The 18641-nt window shown below is 45.2% G+C and overlaps 1 protein-coding gene across 2 annotated transcripts in view; it reads right to left on the bottom strand.

The window, feature by feature from the left end:
• Positions 1 to 18641, bottom strand: part of EEF2K (eukaryotic elongation factor 2 kinase) — an 85827-nt gene that overhangs the window by 45988 nt on the left and 21198 nt on the right. For both annotated transcript variants that reach the window (XM_078344867.1, XM_078344868.1), the window contains exon 2: positions 18126 to 18441. In XM_078344867.1, coding sequence (XP_078200993.1) covers positions 18126 to 18365 — 240 coding nt within the window. In that variant the 5' untranslated portion in view covers positions 18366 to 18441. The remainder of the gene's footprint in view (positions 1 to 18125; positions 18442 to 18641) is intronic.

The raw sequence follows: 18641 nt of genomic DNA, 5'->3' as shown, positions 1-18641 counted from the left end.
AGAAGCAACTCAGGCTGCGGAGCTGGGCCTTCTAATACACACACACAACCCAGGCCTCTCACTCTTTCTAGGCCTTTGTTTTTTGGGCTTTTTTTTTTTTTGCTTTTTAAATAGGATCAAGTTCTCTTTGTTGTCCAGGCTACGTGACAGTGGTGTGATCATAGCTCTCTGCAGCCTTAAAACTCCTGGGCTCAATTGATCCTCCTGACTCAGCCTCCCAAGTAGCTGGGACTACAGTTATGTGCCACCATGCCCAGCTACTTTTTTATTTTTTACTTTTCAGAGATGAGGGTTGCACTATGTTTGTGGCCAGGTTGGTCTTGAACTCCTGGCCTCAAGTGATCCTCCTGTCTTAGCCTCTCAAGGCACTAAGATTACAGATGTGAGCTGCAGCACCTAACCTGCTGGGGCTTTTTTACCTCTGCAAAGTTCAAAAAATAAAGCCTATAATTCATTTCTACTATTTTGGTAGCTGGTTTAGGCTTAATTTAAAAATTGGAAAATACAGAAGACAAAAGTCAAATCCACCAAATGTTGTCCACTGGAGCAATAGACAATGCTTTGGACTAATTCTTTTCCAGATCTCCATATGCTTTTGGTTTTTTTTTTTGAGATAGAATCTCCCTCTGTCACCGAGGCTGGAGTGCAGTGGCGTGATCTCAGCTTACTGCAGCCTCCCGATTCAAGTGATTCTCCTGCCTCAGCCTCCTGAGTAGCTGAGATTACATGGGTGAGCCACTACATCTGGCTAATTTTTATATTTTTAGTAGAGACGGGGTTTCACCATGTTGTCCAAGCTAGTCTTGAACTCTTGACCTCAGGTGATCTGCCCACCTCGGCCTCCTAAAGTGCTAGGATTACAGGAGTGAGCCACTGTGCCCAGCCTGCATGCATTTTTTTAATTGATTGGTATCACACGGTAAAATAAATTTACCTCCTTTCAGGAGAGTGGGTCAATGAGACTTTGTGCTTTATTTAGTGATCTTAATACTTTTTCTGATTCCAAAGTATGATCTGTATCACATAGAAACTATAAGCACTACAGAACTCTGAATAAGAAAGCAGAAGTCTCCCTAATCCACTTCCTCTGAAAACCACAGCTGACCGTTGTTGATAGAGACATTCCGCAAATTTTTTTCCTATGCCTCTGTGAACACAAACACATATTTAAGAGCAAATGGGGCCAGGCTCGGTCGCTCATACCTGCAATCCTAGCACTTTGGAAGGTCAAGGTGGGTGGATCACAAGGTCAGGAGTTTGATACCAGGCTGGCCAATGTGGTAAAACCCTGTCTCTACTAAAAATACAAAAATCAGCTGGGTGTAGTGGCGGGTACTTGTAATCCCAGCTACTTGGGAGGCTGAGGCAGGAGAATCGCTTGAACCCAGGAGGTGGAGGTTGCAGTGAGCCGAGATCATGCCACTGCACTCCAGCCTGGGTGACAGAATGAGACTCCGTTTCAAAAAAAAAAAAAAAAAAAGAAAGAAAAGAAAAAGAAAGAGCAATTGGACCACACCACACATTCTGTTGTGCATCTGACTTTTTTCTTCTTAATGAAAGATCTGGGACATCTTTCCATGTCATATGTGCTGAGTGACCTCATTTCATTTCCAGAACTGCCAGATATACAGTTACATAAATGTACCTTAAGTTACTTGTCTAACTTCTAGTTGAATAATATTTGGATTCTCTCCAACATTTCCTAGTACAAACAGTGCTGAAGTGAACATCTTCCTATCCAAATCTTTGTGTGCATGGAAGATCTTAGTAGGACAGTTTTTTTTTGGAAATGTAACTGCTGGATTACATTTAAAATCTAAAAAACAACTGAGTTCTCCACCAAAATTTATCCTGTTATATTCCAAAAAGCAGCGAACAAATCACTAAAATTTTTTTAGCAAAGACAGTACATCAGGCAACTAAAATTTACACGTTTTTGCATTCTGCTTCGATAGTTACATAATAATCTACTGTATAACTTTACTGTTATTGACTAAACTATTCACCATGGCTCTCCAATGTTAGACTTCAAGCTTGTCACTGTTACCTGTTGTAAGTAAGTCCACAGCACATACGTGTATATCTAAAACATTTTTCTGAGTTTCAGTCTCTACTTTTTTTTTGAGATGGAGTCTTGCTTTGTTGCCAGACTGGAGAACACTGGAGATTACAGTGCGATTTTGGCTCACTGTAATCTCCACTTCCTGGGTTCAAGCAATTCTCCTGACTCAACGTCCCGATAGCTGGGACTACAGGAGCGCACCACCACGCCCAGCTAATTTGTATTTTTAGTAGAGATGGGGTTTCACCATGTTGGCCAGGATGGTCTCGATCTCTTGACCTCGTGATCCGCCTGCCCATCTCGGTCTCCCAAAGAGATAGGATTACAGGTGTCAGCCACCACTTCCAGCCGCTATACTTTTCTGTTAAAGAGACAAGATCTTGTCTGTCACCCAGGCTGGAGTAAATGGTGTTATCACAGCTCACTGCAGCCTTAAACTCCTGGGCTCAAGTGATCCTCCTGCTTCAGCTTCCCAAGTAGGCATGACAGGCACGTGTCACCACGCCTGGCTAATTTTTTAAAATTTCTGTACAGACAGGGTCTTGATATATTGCCCAGGCTGTTCTTGAACTTCTGGACTCAAGTGATCCTCCTGCAGCTGGGATTACAGGCAGGAGCCACCATGCCCAGCCCAATCTCTGTACCTTAAAGCACCACAGTCTCAGTTCATATTCCAGCTGCTGCAAATAGCAGAGACAGCATTAAACCTCCACCTCTCAGGGGAGCCTGCAGTGCTGAGAAGTCAGCAGGCCGCCTTTCCAAGCACGTCTGTACAGGTACCCTGTTCTCTGCCTGAGACACACAGCTCTCTGACAGTGTCTCTCTCAAATGACTCTGCCACTCCCTAAGCCACTGACGGGGGCCGTCCCCATTCAATAAACATTAGCAACAGAAATTACCTCCTGGCTAGATGCTGTGGCACCAAGCACAAAACAGCCCAGGAGGAAAGTATTGCAGAATTAGAGGGAGTGGTACTTCATAGGGTCAAATTACTTTTTCCAAACCCAGAACGGAGTCATGCCAAATCTTATTGGCAACAGGTGAGATTAATGCAACTGACTTTCCTTTTTTAAAATAAGCACAGTATAAAAAGTCCTGTACTAACATTCACGTCCCTGACTATTCCCAGTCCACCACTGACTGGCTGTGGGAACCTCTATTTCCTTGTTTACAAACAAGGATAAAGAAGATTTTAGCTGCTGGTGGTCTACATTTTTTGTGGCCCCTGCAACCAGGGTAGGCACACTCCCACCAAAAACAGTGGCTCACTGGGGTAGCAGTGCTCAGACCCCATCAGAGCTGGAAATCGCCAGTAATATGTTACCAACAGGAGAGGAATGAAAGCAGGTACTACCACCTTTAAGAGTCACCTGGCAGTGGCTATGAACCTTCTTCTGCACGGAAGGTGCAGGAATGGGACTTCTGACCCATTCCTATCACCTACCCAGGTGTGCCCAGGTAAGCTGGTCCAAGGATGTCCAAGGTGCTTTTTAAAATTTTTTTTTTGAGACCAGGATTACTCTGTTGCCCAGGCTGAAGTGCAGTGGTGGGATCATAGCTCACGAAGCCTCCAACTCCTGGGCTGAAGCAATCCTCTCACCTCAACCTCCCAGGTAGCCAGGACTACGGGTGTGCACACCACGCCCAGCTAATTTTAAAAACTTGTGTGTAGAGATGAAGGTCTCACTGTGTTATCCAGAGAGGTCTCGAACTCCTGGCCTCAAGGTCAGCACTTATGCTATAACGATCAGGCAGTATGAACAAACCACCAATCTGTAGGGGGATGATTACACACACTTGGTATACTCAAAACAAGATGTTAACATGGGCGATTTCTTTTCTTTTCTTTTGAAACGTGGTCTTGCTCTGTCATCCAGGCTGGAGTGCAGTGGTGCGATCTTGGCTCACTGCAACCTCTGTCTCCCAAGTTTAAGCAATCCCCACTAGAGTAGCTAGGATTACCAGTGCATGCCACCACACCTGGCTAATTTTTGTATTTTTAGTCAAGATGGGGTTTCAATACTGGTCAGGCTGGTCTTGAACTCCTGACCTCAGGTGATCCACCTGCCTTGGCTTCCCAAAGTGTTGAGATTACAGGCATGAGCCACCGCACCCAGACTAGGCAATTTCTAAGACCTATTGTTTGGGGGGGGAAAAAGCAAGTTACAGAACAATACAAATGCTATGATACCACTTACAGGTGGAGGAAACGCACACATCAATACTATGGATTTTCTAAGAACATGTGTGTCTGTAGACATACACACAAATATATATTTATATGCAAATGCATAAAAAGAGGTCTGAAAAGTAATTTATATGAAACTAATCTAATGCTTATCTCTGGGAATAGAAAGGGATAAGAAGTTGCTCAAGAAGACCTCAGTTTATCTATGTTGTTTGCATTCTTTTTACAGTGAGAATGCATTTAGGTATTGCATGTGTAAATCAAAGAAACAAAGTCACTGGGTTAGATGTTTTGTTTTGTTTTTTTTTTTGAGACAGGGTTTCATTCTGTCACCCAGTCTAGAGTGCAGTAGTGCAATCATGGCTCACTGAAACCTCAACCTCCACCTCAGCCTCCCAGATAGCTGGGCCTCCAGGTACATGCCACCATGCCTGGCTACTTTTTTGCATTTTTGTAGCGATGGGGTTTCACCATGTTGCCCAGGCTGGTCTCAAACTCCTGGGCTCAAGTGATCCACCTGTCTTGGCCTCCCAAAGTGCTGGGATTACAGATACGAGCCACTGCACCTGGCCAGGTTAGATGATTCTTAAGGCCATGCCAGCTCTAATATCCTCTAGTTCTAAGGATTCTAGAATTCAGTTGTTGAGTAGGCTAATTATTCTTACATAGCACAGAGGGCTATGGGCTGGGTGCAGTGGCTCATGTCTGTAATCCCAGCACTTTGGAAGATCGAGGCAGGCCGAGCACTTGAGGCCAGGGGTTTGAGACCAGTCTGGCCAACGTGGTGAAATCTCTTCTCTACTAAAAATATAAAAAAATTAGCTGGGTGTGGTGGTGTGTGCCTGGGCACCGGCTACTGGGGAGGCTGAGGCACAAGAATTGCTTAAACCCAGGAGGTAGAGGTTGCAGTAAGCTGAGACTGTACCACTGCACTATAGCCTGGGCAAGAGAGCAAGACTCTGTCACAAAAAAACGAAACAAAACAAAACAAAACAGAGGTCTGTGGATATTTCATAAAAAAGGAAAATATAACTCTGGCTATAGACTAGAAAGGCTGTGGTTCTTCAAAGTCTGAGACTACAAAATAAAAATAAAAAGAGGTTAAATAATAATAATTGTATGCCAGGAAAGGGAGATGGAGATAATAATAATAATTATAGTAATAATAATATACTTCCTGGAGTAAGCCAGGAGTGAGGGCGGAGTGCCGGCAATGTGTTTGCAAATTTTTTGGCACACAGCGTGCTCCCACCGTTGCTGACATTTTTATATTACTGTTATTATTGCCATTATCACCGTAATAAAGTTCTCTGGATCTTACATGACGACATATCCAGTGACTCACCCAGGCCTTCTTCTGGAAACATCCCGTTACAGTCACTTCGTGAATGCTATAAAATCATTTTTTCCCCATCATCACTTCTGTAGACTTTATTAAATATGGCTCAGAAGTCTAGACAACGTGATGAAACCTTGCCTCTACTACAAATACAAAAAATTAGGTCCTGCGCCTGTAGTCACAGCTACTTGCGAGGCAGAGGTGGAAGGATCACCTGAACCTGGAAGTTGAGGAAAAAAAAAAAAAAGAAGAAAAATACAATTCAGAGACAGCCCAACTACTCTCCCCTCCTGAAGAGCAGTAATGGGCTTTACCAAAGTCAAGGGCTGGAATAAAAGAAGCAGGAAGAGGTGGGGGAACAAGGCGAGGCTCCAGGACAGGAACAGGGCAACAGTGGTGTGTGGTGACCACAGTCTATGCCACATGCACTCAGAGGTTTGGTACAATTATCAGTGGAATCAAGAATGGAATATAGCAGCAAAAACCTGGAAACCAGGCACAGTGGTCATGTCTGTGATCCCAGAAAATTGGGGGGCCAAGGCCAGAGGATCCCTTGACACTTGGAGTTCCAGACCAGCCTGGGCAGCATAGCAAGACCCCATCTCTGTGAAAAAAAATGCAAAAATTAGCCAGGCGTGGTGGCACATGCCTTTAGTCCCAACTACTCCGGAAGCTAGGGTGGGAGGATCACTTGAGCTCAGGAGATCAAGGCTACAGTGATTGTGCCACTGCATTCTAGCCCAGGCAACAGCGTGAGCCCCTATCTCTTAAAAAACAAATAAACTGGCCAGACACGGTGGTTCATGACTATAATCCCAGCACTTGGCCGGGCGCGGTGGCTCACGCCTATAATCCCAGCACTTTGAAAGGCCGAGGCGGGTGGATCACGAAGTCAAGAGATCGACACCATCCCGGTCAACATGGTAAAACCCCGTCTCTACTAAAAATACAAAAATTAGCTGGGCATGGTGGTGTGCACCTGTAGTCCCAGCTACTCGAGAGGCTGAGGCAGGAGAATTGCTTGAACCCAGGAGGCGGAGGTTGTGGTAAGCCGAGATTGTGCCATTGCACTCCAGTCTGGGTAACACGGCAAAACTCCGTCTCAAAAAAAAAAAGAAAAGAAATCCCAGCACTTTGGGAGGTCGAGGCAGGCGGATCACGAGGTCAAGAGATCAAGACCGTCCTGGTCAATATGGTAAAACCCCATCTCTACTAAAAATACAAAAATTAGCCCGGTGTGGTGGTGTGTACCTATAATACCAGCTACTTGGGAGACTGAGGCAAGAGAACTGCTTGAACCCAGGAGGCGGAGGTTGCAGTGAGCTGAGATGGCACCGCCGCACTCCAGCCTGGGCGACAGAGTGAGACTCGTCTCAAAAACAAAACAAAAAAACACAAACTGGAAACTGCCAAAGTAACCCACAAGAGGCAATGCTTAACCTGTGGTGTAGCCATACAATGGGCTGACAGAGCCATCAAGATGCCAGATCCATATTTACTGATCTGAAAAGACATGATGATTTGTTGTTTGCTGAAAAAAAGCTGGCTACTAAAGACATATGTAGCATGATCCCACATTAGCAACAAAAAGTCGATTTGTGTATATTTAAAGTGAAATAAAGTCTGAAATATACATTAAGACCTTAATAGCAAAATAATAGCAAAATATCTGCACTTCGTTTTCTTTCTTTTTTTTTTTTTCTTTTTTTGAGAGAGTCTCACTCTGTCTCCCAGGCTGGAGTGCAGTGGTGCAATCTCAGTTCACTGCAACCTTCACCTCCCAGGTTCAAACAATTCTTGTGCCTCAGTCTCCCTAGTAACTGGGACTGTAGGCGCACGCCACCATGCCCGGCTAATTTTTTGTATTTTTAGTAGAGACAGGGTTTAGCCATATTGCCTGTAATCCCAGCCATTTGGGAGGCTGAGGCAGAAGAATCGCTCGAACCCTGGGGCCGAGGTTTTGGTGAGCCACAATCGTGCCACTGCACTTCAGCCTGGGCAAAAGAGCAAGACTGTCTCAAAAAAACAAAACGAAACAAAACAAAACAAACATTATGCTTAGTGAAAGAAGCCAGACATAAAAGGCCACATGTTGTATGATTCTATTTATGTAAAATGTCCAGAAAAGGCAAGTCCAGAGAGACGAAGTAGGCTGGTGGTTGCCTGGGGCTGGGTGGGGTGTGGAAATGATAGAGGGTGAGGGCTAAGGGGTATAGAATTTATTTTTTTGTGTAAAATGTTCTAAAAGTGGTTGTGGTTATAGATGCATAATTTTAGGAATATACCCGAAGCCTCTGAATAGTACATTTTAAGTGGGTAAATTGAATGGCATGTGAATTATATTTCAAAACAGCTGCTAATTTTTTTTATTTTTTGAGATGGAGTCTTGCTCTGCCGCCCAGGCTGCAGTGCAGTGGCATGATCTTGGCTCACTGCAACCTCAGCTCCTAGGTTTAAGCAATTCTCTTAGCCTCACGAGCAGCTGGGACTACAGTTGCACGCCACTATGCCTGGCTAATTTTTATATTTTTAGTAGAGATGGGGTTTCACCATATTGGTCAGGCTGGTCTCGAACTCCTGACCTCAGATGATTCGCCTCCCTCGGCCTCCCAAGGTAATCATTATTCTTTGATCACACTGTCAGAGCCTCCCTCAGTGGGTTACAAGTATAAGTGTAATCACCAAAGTTGGCCAAACAAGGGCATGGGAAGCAAGTGTATCCACCCATGATGGGGGGCACACACGATGGTGTCACCTCTTTGAGGAGCAACCGACAACACCTATCCCAGTTTAAACACACAAACCTTTTGCCCAGTCAGTCCACCTCTTGGGGGTCCTCTAGTGGGCACACCCACGCATGGGTGCAAAGACACATGCACAAGGAAGCATCGTTTGTGGCAGAACAAGACTGGAAATAACCTACATACCCTACAAGAAGGGGCTGGCTACATTTATTACGGTGCTTCCAACAATGAAATGATATTCAGACATTAAATTACCAACAACAGGCTGGGCATGGTGGCACACACCTGTGGTCTCAGCTACTTGGGAGGCTGAGGTGGGAGGATCACTTGAGCCCAGGATTTCAATGCAGTGAGCTGTGATCACATCACGGCACTTCTGCCTGGGCAACAGGCAGAAACCTTATCTCAAGAAATTTTTTTAAAAAGGTGATCTATGCTGTGGAATGATCTCTGAGATAGTCTCAGATCAGGAAAATATTTTTGAGTGGGGGCAGAGGAGAGGGTCTTGCTCTGTTACCCAGCCTAGAGTGCAGTGGTGCAGTCTTTCACTGCAACCTCTGCACCCCGGGTTCAAGTGATCCTCCTGCCTTAGCCTCTGGAGTAGCTGGGATTACAAGTGCATGCCACCACGCTTGGCTAAGTTTTTTTGGTATTTTTAGTAGAGACAGGGTTTCACCTGGTCTCAAACTCATGACCTCAGGTGATCTACCCACCTTGGCCTCCCAAAGTGCTGGGATTATAGGCATGAGCCACCACACCCAGCTGAAAATTTTTAAAAATAAAATTTCCTGGCTGGGCTCGATGACTCTCGTCTGTAATCCCAGCGCTTTGGGAGGCTGAGGCGGGCAGATCATAAGGTCAGGAGGCCTTAGCTTCCTGAGTAGCTGGGACTACAGGCACCCACCACCATGCCAGCTAATTGTTTTATGGAGGCTGAGGCAGGAAAAGCGCTTGAACCCGGGAGGTGGAGGTTGCAGTGAGCTGAGATCACACCACTGGACTCCAGCCTGGGCGACAGAGCAAGACTCTGTCTCAAATAAATAAATAAAAATTTCCACCTTAATTAAAAAATTTAAAACATGTATTTGCTCCCTATGCTTATTCTAGAAAATGTAGAAATGACAGAGAAGGAGAAAAGGAGCACAGTCCCGCCTAATCCCATGCAAAGGCAATCCCTGCTGGCCTGGTGATGTGCTTCCCCTCAGGCCTTGGCTGTGTGTGTACGTGCGAGTTTCGGAGAGTTATAATCATACTGTATTCTCTTTAGATTTAACTCTGAAGCAGAGGCACTTTCCCACGTTATCATAAACTCTATAAACATCTTTGGATGACTGCCTGATATTCTATGGAGAGGGCGGCCCCCTGAATGGTTCTGTCACATCTCCAGGACAGCTTGGTCAGAAGGCTGGGCTTGGCAGTGACACAACCTGACGTTTCACAATCCACACCCAGTACCTACTGGGTGTGTTCCTTGGAGCGAGGCCAGTGGGCCATTTTGGTTCAACAATCCAGGTTACCAGTTCATGGTAAGTTTAAAAAAAAAAAACACTTAGGTTTACAGAGTGCTGGGGGAACAAGGGTTGGAAAACTGAGGTGTTCTCTCCCTCCGGAGCCACCCCTGGCAACACTAACCCAGCAAAGCCTGCTTTCGATAACCTAGAAAGTGGGCAATGAGGCCAGGTACGGTGCTCACACCTGTAATCCCAGCACTTTGGGAGGCCAAGGCGGGCAGATCACCAGGTCAAGAGATAGAGATCATCCTGACTAACATGGTGATCTGCCCATGGTGATCCCCATCTCTACTAAAAATACAAAAATTAGCTGGGCATGGTGGCGCACACCTGTAGTTCCAGCTATTGGATAGGCTGAGGCAGGAGAATCACTTCAACCCAGGAGGCAGAGGCTGCAGAGAGCTGAGATCACACCATTGCACTCCAGCCTAGGCAACAAAGTGAGAGTCCACCTCAAAAAAAAAAAAAAAAAAAGAAAGTGAGGAATGAAGTGCCAACTCCCATCCACACACAAACATTTTTTTTTAATTTTTTATAAATTTTTGCATTTTAGGTTTTGGGGTATATTTGAAGAACGTGCAAGATTTTTGCATAGGTACACACATGGTGGCGTGATTTGCTGCCTTCCTCCCCTGCACCTATATCTGGCATTTCTCCCCATGCTATCTCTCCCCAATTCCCCACCCCCTGCTGTCCCTCCCCTATTCCCCCCAACAGACCCCAGTGTGTAGTGCTCCCCTCCCTGTGTCTATGTGGTCAGTTAGAATGGCGATCATTAAAAAATCTGGAGACAACAGATGCTGGAGAGGATGTGGAGAAATAGGAACACTTTTACACTGCCGGTGGGAGTGTAAATTAGTCCAACCATTGTGGAAGACAGTGTGGCGATTCCTCAAGGACCTAGAAATAGAAATTCCATTTGACCCAGCAATCCCATTACTGGGTATATATCCAAAGGATTACAAATTATTCTAATATAAGGACACATGCACATGAATGTTCATTGCAGCACTGTTTACAATAGCAAAGACCTGGAACCAACCCAAATGCCCATCGATGATAGACTGGACAGGGAAAATGTGGCACATATACACCATGGAATATTATGCAGTCATCAAAAACGATGAGTTCCTTTGTATGGACATGGATGAACCTGGAGACCATCATTCTCAGCAAACTGACACAAGAACAGAAAATCAAACACTGCATGTTCTCACTCATAGGTGGGTGTTGAACAGCGAGTCAAACAATTTACCAAGTTCTACTATGCTGCACCAACAGAACAGAGGTCACATCAGACACAGCCCTAGCCTTGCAGTCAGGCGCTGACTCACACAGAGAATGACTCAGGCACATAAAGGTCTGCTAAGAGCCCCAGGGCAGAGGAGAAAGCCAGGAAAGGTTGTCTTCAGTCTGGATTCTGGGCTGGGTGCAGATCCCAATACTTTGGGAAGCTGAGGCAGAAGGACTGCTTTAGGCCAGGAGTTTAAGATAAGCCTGGGCAATGTAATGAGACCCTATCTTTTAAAAAAAAAAAAAATTAAAAAGTTAGCCAGGTGTGCATGGTGCATGCCTGTGGTCTCAGCTACTCAGGAGGCTGAGGTGGGAGGATCGCTCAAGCCCAGGAGTTGGAGGCTGCAGTGGGCTATGATGGCGCCACTGTACCCCTGCCTAGACAACACAGCAAGACGCTGTCTCTAAAATTTTAAAAATAAAAATAAAAACTGGGTTCTGAAGGAGGCAGAACTGTAATTTTGGTAGACCAAGACATCAGTTGAAAGAGGTTTTATTAGGCAGGGGCATGAAAAAGGGAAACCCATTCCAGGAGCTTCCAGAGGTGTTTGGGTGGAGGGGTTGAACAGACCAGAAGGGTCCTGGAGGGACCTACAAGATGCTCCCATCCTAAGTGATGACTTTTTGGGTTTTTTGTTTATTTGTGTTTTTTTTTGAGATGGAGTTTTGCTCTCGTTGCCCCCAGGCTGGAGTGCAGTGTTGTGATCTCGGCTCACTGCAATCTCTGCCTCCCGGGTTCAAGCGATTCTCCTCTCTCAGCCTCCTGAGGAGCTGGGATTACAGGCATGTGCCACCACACCCAGCTAATTTTTGTATTTTTAGTAGAGACAGGGTTTCTCCATGTTGGTCAGGCTGATCTTGAACTCCTGATCTCAGGTGATCCACCTGTCTTGGCCTCCGAAAGTGCCTACAATCCCAAAGTGAGATTATAGGTGTGAGCCACCATGCCCAGCCAGAAGTGATGAGTTTTAAGACCGGGCTATTAATCAATTTATTTGAGAGAGAGGAAGTTACCTGGCTATTTTGCTTTATTTTTCTTCTCTTAAAAACATCTTTTTCTCCACACAAGTAATACTTTAAAAGTTTAAAATGTGGCCGGGCGCTGTGGCTCAAGCCTGTAATCCCAGCACTTTGGGAGGCCAAGGCGGGTGGATCACGAGGTCAAGAGATCAAGACCATCCTGGTCAACATGATGAAACCCCATCTCTACTAAAAATACAAAAAATTAGCTGGGCATGGTGGTGCGTGCCTGTAATCCCAGCTACCCAGGAGGCTGAGGCAGGAGAATTGCCTGAACCCAGGAGGCGGAGGTTGCAGTGAGCCGAGATCGCACCATTGCACTCCAGCCTGGGTAACAAGAGTGAAACTCCATCTCAAAAAAAAAAAAAAAAAAAAAAAAAAGTTTAAAATGTTTAAAATACATACAAAGTCCCCCCTTAATGATACCCGTCCCCCAGAGGGAACTGCTAGTAACTACTGAGTGCAAACTTCCCTTTCAAATGGTTTTTGCTATGCAAATACCCATATATGTGTATATATATTTCTAATAAAAATAGGATCATACGGCTGGGCACTGTGGCTGACACCTGTAATCCCAGCACTTTGGGAGGCTGAGGCAGGTGGATCACAAGGTCAAGAGATTGAGACCATCCTGGCCAAATAGTGAAACCCCGTCTCTACAAAAAATACAAAAATTAGCTGGGCATGGTGGTGTGAGCCTGTAGTTCCAGCTACTCAGGAGGCTGAGGCAGGAGAATCGCTTGAACCCAGGAGGCAGAGGTTGCAGTGAGCCGAGATCACGCCACTGCACTCCAGTCTGGTGACAGAGTGAGACTCCGTCTAAAAAAAGGATTGTACTATATTTCAACTTGCTTTTTTATTTAACTACATATATAAAAATTGCTAACATTTTTTGACTTTATTACGGAGCAGGACCGTGCCAAGGGCTTTTTATGGGTTTTCACATACACATACTATATGTAACAATAGGCACTGGTTTAGACTCAAATCATGGCCAAGCACAGTAGCTTACACCTATAATCCTACTTTGGGAAGCTGAAGTGGGATAATCGTCTCAGCCCAGGAATTTAAGACCAACCTGAGCAACACACCGAGACCCTGTCTCTATAAAAAAAGTAAAAAACACAGGGGAAAAAAAAGGTCAAATCACATAGAATCGTCTTTGGACCAGCCTGGGTAACATGCTGAGACTTCATCTCTACAAAAACATTTTAAAGGCTGGGCGCAGTGGCTGGATCACCTGAGGTCAGGAGTTTTCGAGACCAGCCTGGCCAACATGGTGAAACCCCGTCTCTTAAAAAAAAAAATTAAAAAATAATTTTAAAAATCAGCTGGGTATGGTGGCATGCACTTGTCCTCCTAGCTACTTGGGAGGCTGGGGTGGGAGGACCACTTGAGCTCAGGAGTTCGAGGCAGCAATGAGCTATGATTATGTCACTGCACTCCAGCTTGGGTGACAGAGCAAGACTGTGTCTCTAAGAAAAAAAAAAAAGAAGAAGAAAAGGCTGGGCATGGGGGTTCATGCCTATGATCCCAGCACTTTGTGAGGGTGAGGCAGATGGATCACTTGAGGCCAGGAGTTCAAGAGCAGCCTGGACAACAAGGCAAGACCCTAATTCTACCAAAAATACACAAATTATCAGGGCATAGTGGTGCACACCTGTGGTTCCTGCTACTCAGGAGGCTGAGGCGCATGAATCACTTGAACCTGGGACGTGGAGGTTGCAGGGAGCCGAGATTGCACCACTGCACTCCAGCCTGGAGACAGAGCAAGAATTTGTCTCAAAAAAAAAAAAGAGAGAGAAACGTCTTCTATGTTCTAATGTAAACACAGCATTCTGTGAGAACCACAGCCTGTAATTTAAATCAGCCCCTCTCACGGACACTTGAGCTGCCCTCCAGGGGTTGAGTGCTCATGGATGGGAAACAGGATGAGTGGAAACCTGCTCCTTTAAGGGCCCCCGACCCCAGAGGAGACCCCCGGGGCTATTTCTGGAGCTGCATGCCCCAGAGTGACTCCAGCTAGAACTCTAGGCCGAAAAGGAAAACATTACCCAACTATCTCCAGGAACTAAAATTATTAATTTTCTAAAAACATATTAATCCCGAAGATATGGAAGAATATTTTTAATTTCAAATTCCAAAGTGGTAATAGGCATTTTGTTTACAGTACTGATACTTAACTGTTTGTGAGGATTTAATTAAGTAAGGGTAACAGTGTTGCACTTTTGATGTTTTACCCCACCAGTTATTATACAAAGTCCAATAATAAAAAGTTCGCCTTTTCCTCTCTGAGACAGACAGAGTCTCAGTCTGTCACCCAGGTTATAGTGCAGTGGCACAATCTTGGCTCACTGCAACCTCCGCCTCCCACGTTCAAGTGATTCTCACGCCTCAGCCTCCCAAGTAGCTGGGACCGCAGATGGCACCACCATGCCAGGCTAATTTTCATGTTTTTGTAGAGACAGGATTTTGCCATGTTGGCCATGCTGGTCTAGAACTCCTGACCTCAGGTGATCTGCCTGTCTTGGACTCCCAAAGTGCTGGGATTACAGGCGTGACCCACTGCACCCATCTTCTCCTCCTCTTCTGTATACCAGCTTTGCTATGGTATGAACACAAATCCCTACCAAAATAAGTACACTTTTCCTCAGTCCAGAGAAGGATGTCCAACTCTTAAAAGTGTTTTATTTTATTTTTTATGATAACCAACATGAAGAATCATATCACATGTTTCTGTACCCACATACACACATGCGGAAGGGTGCTTTCAAAATATTCAACACAAAATCGGACAATGTATAAAAGACACTTGAGATGAAAAACTTTTCACAGTATGAGTTTCAAATTAATGAAGTTGGAAAATGGCAGTTAATTTGTAGAAAGGTTTTAACAAACCATTAATTCTCATAATCAATGAGAAATTATTAGGGTCACACTCCTGGACTGTGGCAACAGAAAGGGAAATAGGCCAGGTGTGGTGGCTCACACCTGTAATCCCAGCACTTTGGGAGGCCGAGGCAGGTGGACCAAAATGTCAGGAGGTCGAGACCAGCCTGACCAATATGGTGAAACCCCATCTCAACTAAAAATACAAAAATTAGCCCAGTATGGTGGCAAGTGCCTGTAGTCCCAGCTACTCAGGAGGATAAGGCAGAAGAATCACTTGAACTCGAGAGGTGGAGGCTGCAGTGAGCCGAGATCATGCCACTGCCCTCCAGCCTGGGCGACAGAGCAAGACTCTGCCTCAAAAAAAAAAAGAATGTAGTCTATCCTTCACAGTTGTAACCACATAGGACAGCTGTAAGTGCTTCTTTTTTTTCTTTAATAGAGATGGGGTCTTGCTATGTTGACCAGGCAGGTCTCAACTCTTGGCCTCAAGCGATCCTCCCATCTTGGCCTCCTACCGTGCTAGGATGACAGGCTTGACCCAGTGCGCCCAGCCACGATGGCTGTAAGTGTTAAATGAGATCCTTTTTTTCCGTGTCCCTAAACAAGTTTCTATCAAAGTAACTAATAGTTATTATGTTTGTTTCTCCACTTGAATGTCTCTGCTGGATAAAAAGGGAGACTCTTAAATCAGTAAACAATTGGTGTTTGCCTCTGTACTCAAAAGCATAGCCCGGTGACAGATACATAACATGCATTAAATAAATGCAAGTTTCACGTGATCAAGTACCCATGCTGGCACCTACCAAATGGCTTTCAATAAATTTATGATTTTTAAATTTATCTAGGCTGGGCATGGTGGCTCATGCCTATAATCCCAGCACTTTGAAAAGCTGTGGCAGGCAGATCACTTGAGGTCAGGAATTTGAGTCCGGCATGGCCAACACAGGGAAACTCTGTCTCTACTGAAAATACAAAACATTTGCTGGGTGTGGTGGTGCACACCTGTTATATTAGCTACTCAGGAGGCTGAGGCACGAGAATCACTTGAACCCAGGAGGTGGAGGTTGCACTGGACCGAGATCCCACCACTTTATTCCAGCCTGGGTGACAGAGTGAGACTGTCTAAAAAAACAATAAAATGAATAATACACGTATTTATTTGAGAAGGATTTTCACTCTCATTGCCCAGGCTGGAGTGCAGTGGCACAATCTCGGTTCACTGCCACTTCCGCCTCCCTGGTTCAAGTGATTCTCTTGCCTGAGCCTCCCAAGTAGCTGGGATTACAAGTGTGAGCCACCACACCTGGCTAATTTTCTGTATTTTTAGTAGAGACGGGGTTTCACCATGTTGACCAGGCTGGTCTCAAACTCCTGACCTCAAGTGATACATCCGCCTTGGCCTCCCAAAGTGCTGGGATTACAGGCGTGAGCCGCCACTCCCAGTCTGTTTTCTTTTTTGAGAGATAGTATCTCACTATGTTTCCCATGACGGTGTTCTGAGCTCAAGCAATCCTCCCACTTTGGCCTCTCAAAGCGCTGGCATTACATACAGGTGTGAGACACTGCGACTGACCTAAAAGTATGGTGTTAAATAAATTTTCAAAAAATTAACAATGAGTATACCATCAGAGGCTGATCACTGACAACCAATATAGTCACCGCATTTATGTGTCAATGGGTATGTATATGTATTTCAAGAAATAAAGTCTTTACACTTTGTGGTATTCTCCAATATTTTCTCTTCTATTTCATTCTATTTCTTTTTCTTTTCTTTTTTAAGAAATAGGGTCTCACATTTTTGCCCAGGCTGGAGTGCAGTGGCACAATCATAGTTCACTGAAGCCTCGAATTTTTGGGCTCAAGCCATCCTCCACCTCAGCCTCCTGAATAGCTGGGACTACAGGCACAAATCACTGTTCTATTTATTTTTTAAAAAATGGTACACTGACCATAAGTAATTGATATATCCACCACAGTTTTGTGTGTGAATGTGTGTACACCTATGTTCAAGAAATAGAATCCTTATTGCTTGAGGCCAAAAGTTCAAGACTAGCCTGGGAAACATAGTGAGACCCCATTTCTACAAGAAAAAAAAAAAAAATTTTTTTTTTTAATGAATCAGGTATAGTGATACAAGCCTGTTATCCCAGCTACTCAGGAGGCTGAGGAAGGAGGATGGCTTGAGCTTAGGAGTTGAAGGCTGCAGTGAGCCATGATTGTGCCACTGCACTCCAGCCAGGACAACAAAGTGAGAGAAAGAAAGAAAAGAAAAGAAAGAGAAAAAGAGAGAGGGAGAGAAGGAGGGAGAGGAAGGAGGGAAGGAAGAAGGGAGGGAGTGAGGGAAGGAGGAAGGGAGGGAGGGAAGGAGGAAGGGAGGGAGGGAGAGAAGGAGAGAGGAAGAAAGGAACAGAAAGAGACAAAGAAAGAGAGGGAGGGAAAAAGGGAGGGAAGAGGGAAGGAGGGAGAGGAGGGAGGGAGGGAAGGATGAAGGGAGGGAGGGAGGGAGGGAAGGAGAGAGGAAGAAAGGAACAGAAAGAGAGAAAGAAAGAGAGAGAGGGATGGAGGGAGGGAGGGAGGGAAAGTCAGTCCTTAGTTTGGGAATTTTCTATTGCCACAAATAAAACTTTTTAAAAAGAAGTAAGATCTTTATAGTTTGCAATGTTCCCCAATAGTTGCTATTTTATTCTGTTTTGTTCCATTTCTTTACAAAACAAAACAAAAAAACCAGCACCTCTGCACTACAGGCTGGGTGACAGAGCAAAACCATGACTCTTAGGAAAACTAAAATAAGTAAATAAATAAATAAAAACAAAACACTGGACAAACTCAGCAAAAGATTTTCACAACTCCACAGTGTGTCCTAGGCTACTATTTGAAAAACACCCCGTTCCAAGGTAATGAAATTTATTTTAAATCAACAAAACCCTCCTTGCTTATCAAGTATATCCTCAGATCAGAGTTGGGAGCACTGGCCAAGGTCTGGAAACACGAAGAAGACTCCAACCAGAGACCCTAATCCTCCATCCCTGACAGCAGCTAAGCTGGGTGGGGAAGGCGGCGTAGGTGGCTCACTCACCTTGACGTGGAAGGAGTTTGCCGGGGATCCGCTGGAACCATACCGCTCACTTTTCATTAGGTTGCTGCAGTACTTATTAACCTTGGAATTGACATTCTGGTTTGACCTTGGGTCATCGGTGATGGGGCAGATGAAGTAACCTTCCTCATCATCGCTGTCCCCATCAGAACCACCATCATGGCCAGCTCGGGGGCCACCATCAACACCTTCCAGGCGGAAGATGAGATCTTCGTCTGCCATGTTTCTGGGGTGCCCGTTTTACCCAAGGGGTACCCGGCACAGCCAGAGTTACTGGGTAAATGCAGAGGTGAAGGTCCTACAAAAAAAGCAAGGGCCAGAGAGTGGGTGCTGGGATCCAGGGGTGCAAATTTGCCCGACCCTCACCCCAAACACTGCAGGCTATGGCAGGAGCTGGCACCTTTGGGGTAAAACCTAGAGCTATCTTTTAGGGAGGCAGTTGGCAGCACCTAGGAACATTTTAAATGTCTAAACCTGCTGACCCAGTCATTCCACTTC

This window comes from Callithrix jacchus, chromosome 12 (assembly GCF_049354715.1).
Source record: "Callithrix jacchus isolate 240 chromosome 12, calJac240_pri, whole genome shotgun sequence".
In the NCBI taxonomy this organism is placed as follows: domain Eukaryota; kingdom Metazoa; phylum Chordata; class Mammalia; order Primates; family Cebidae; genus Callithrix; species Callithrix jacchus.
Note: the sequence above shows the minus strand (reverse complement) of the source record. Positions and strands in the feature narration are given on the sequence as shown.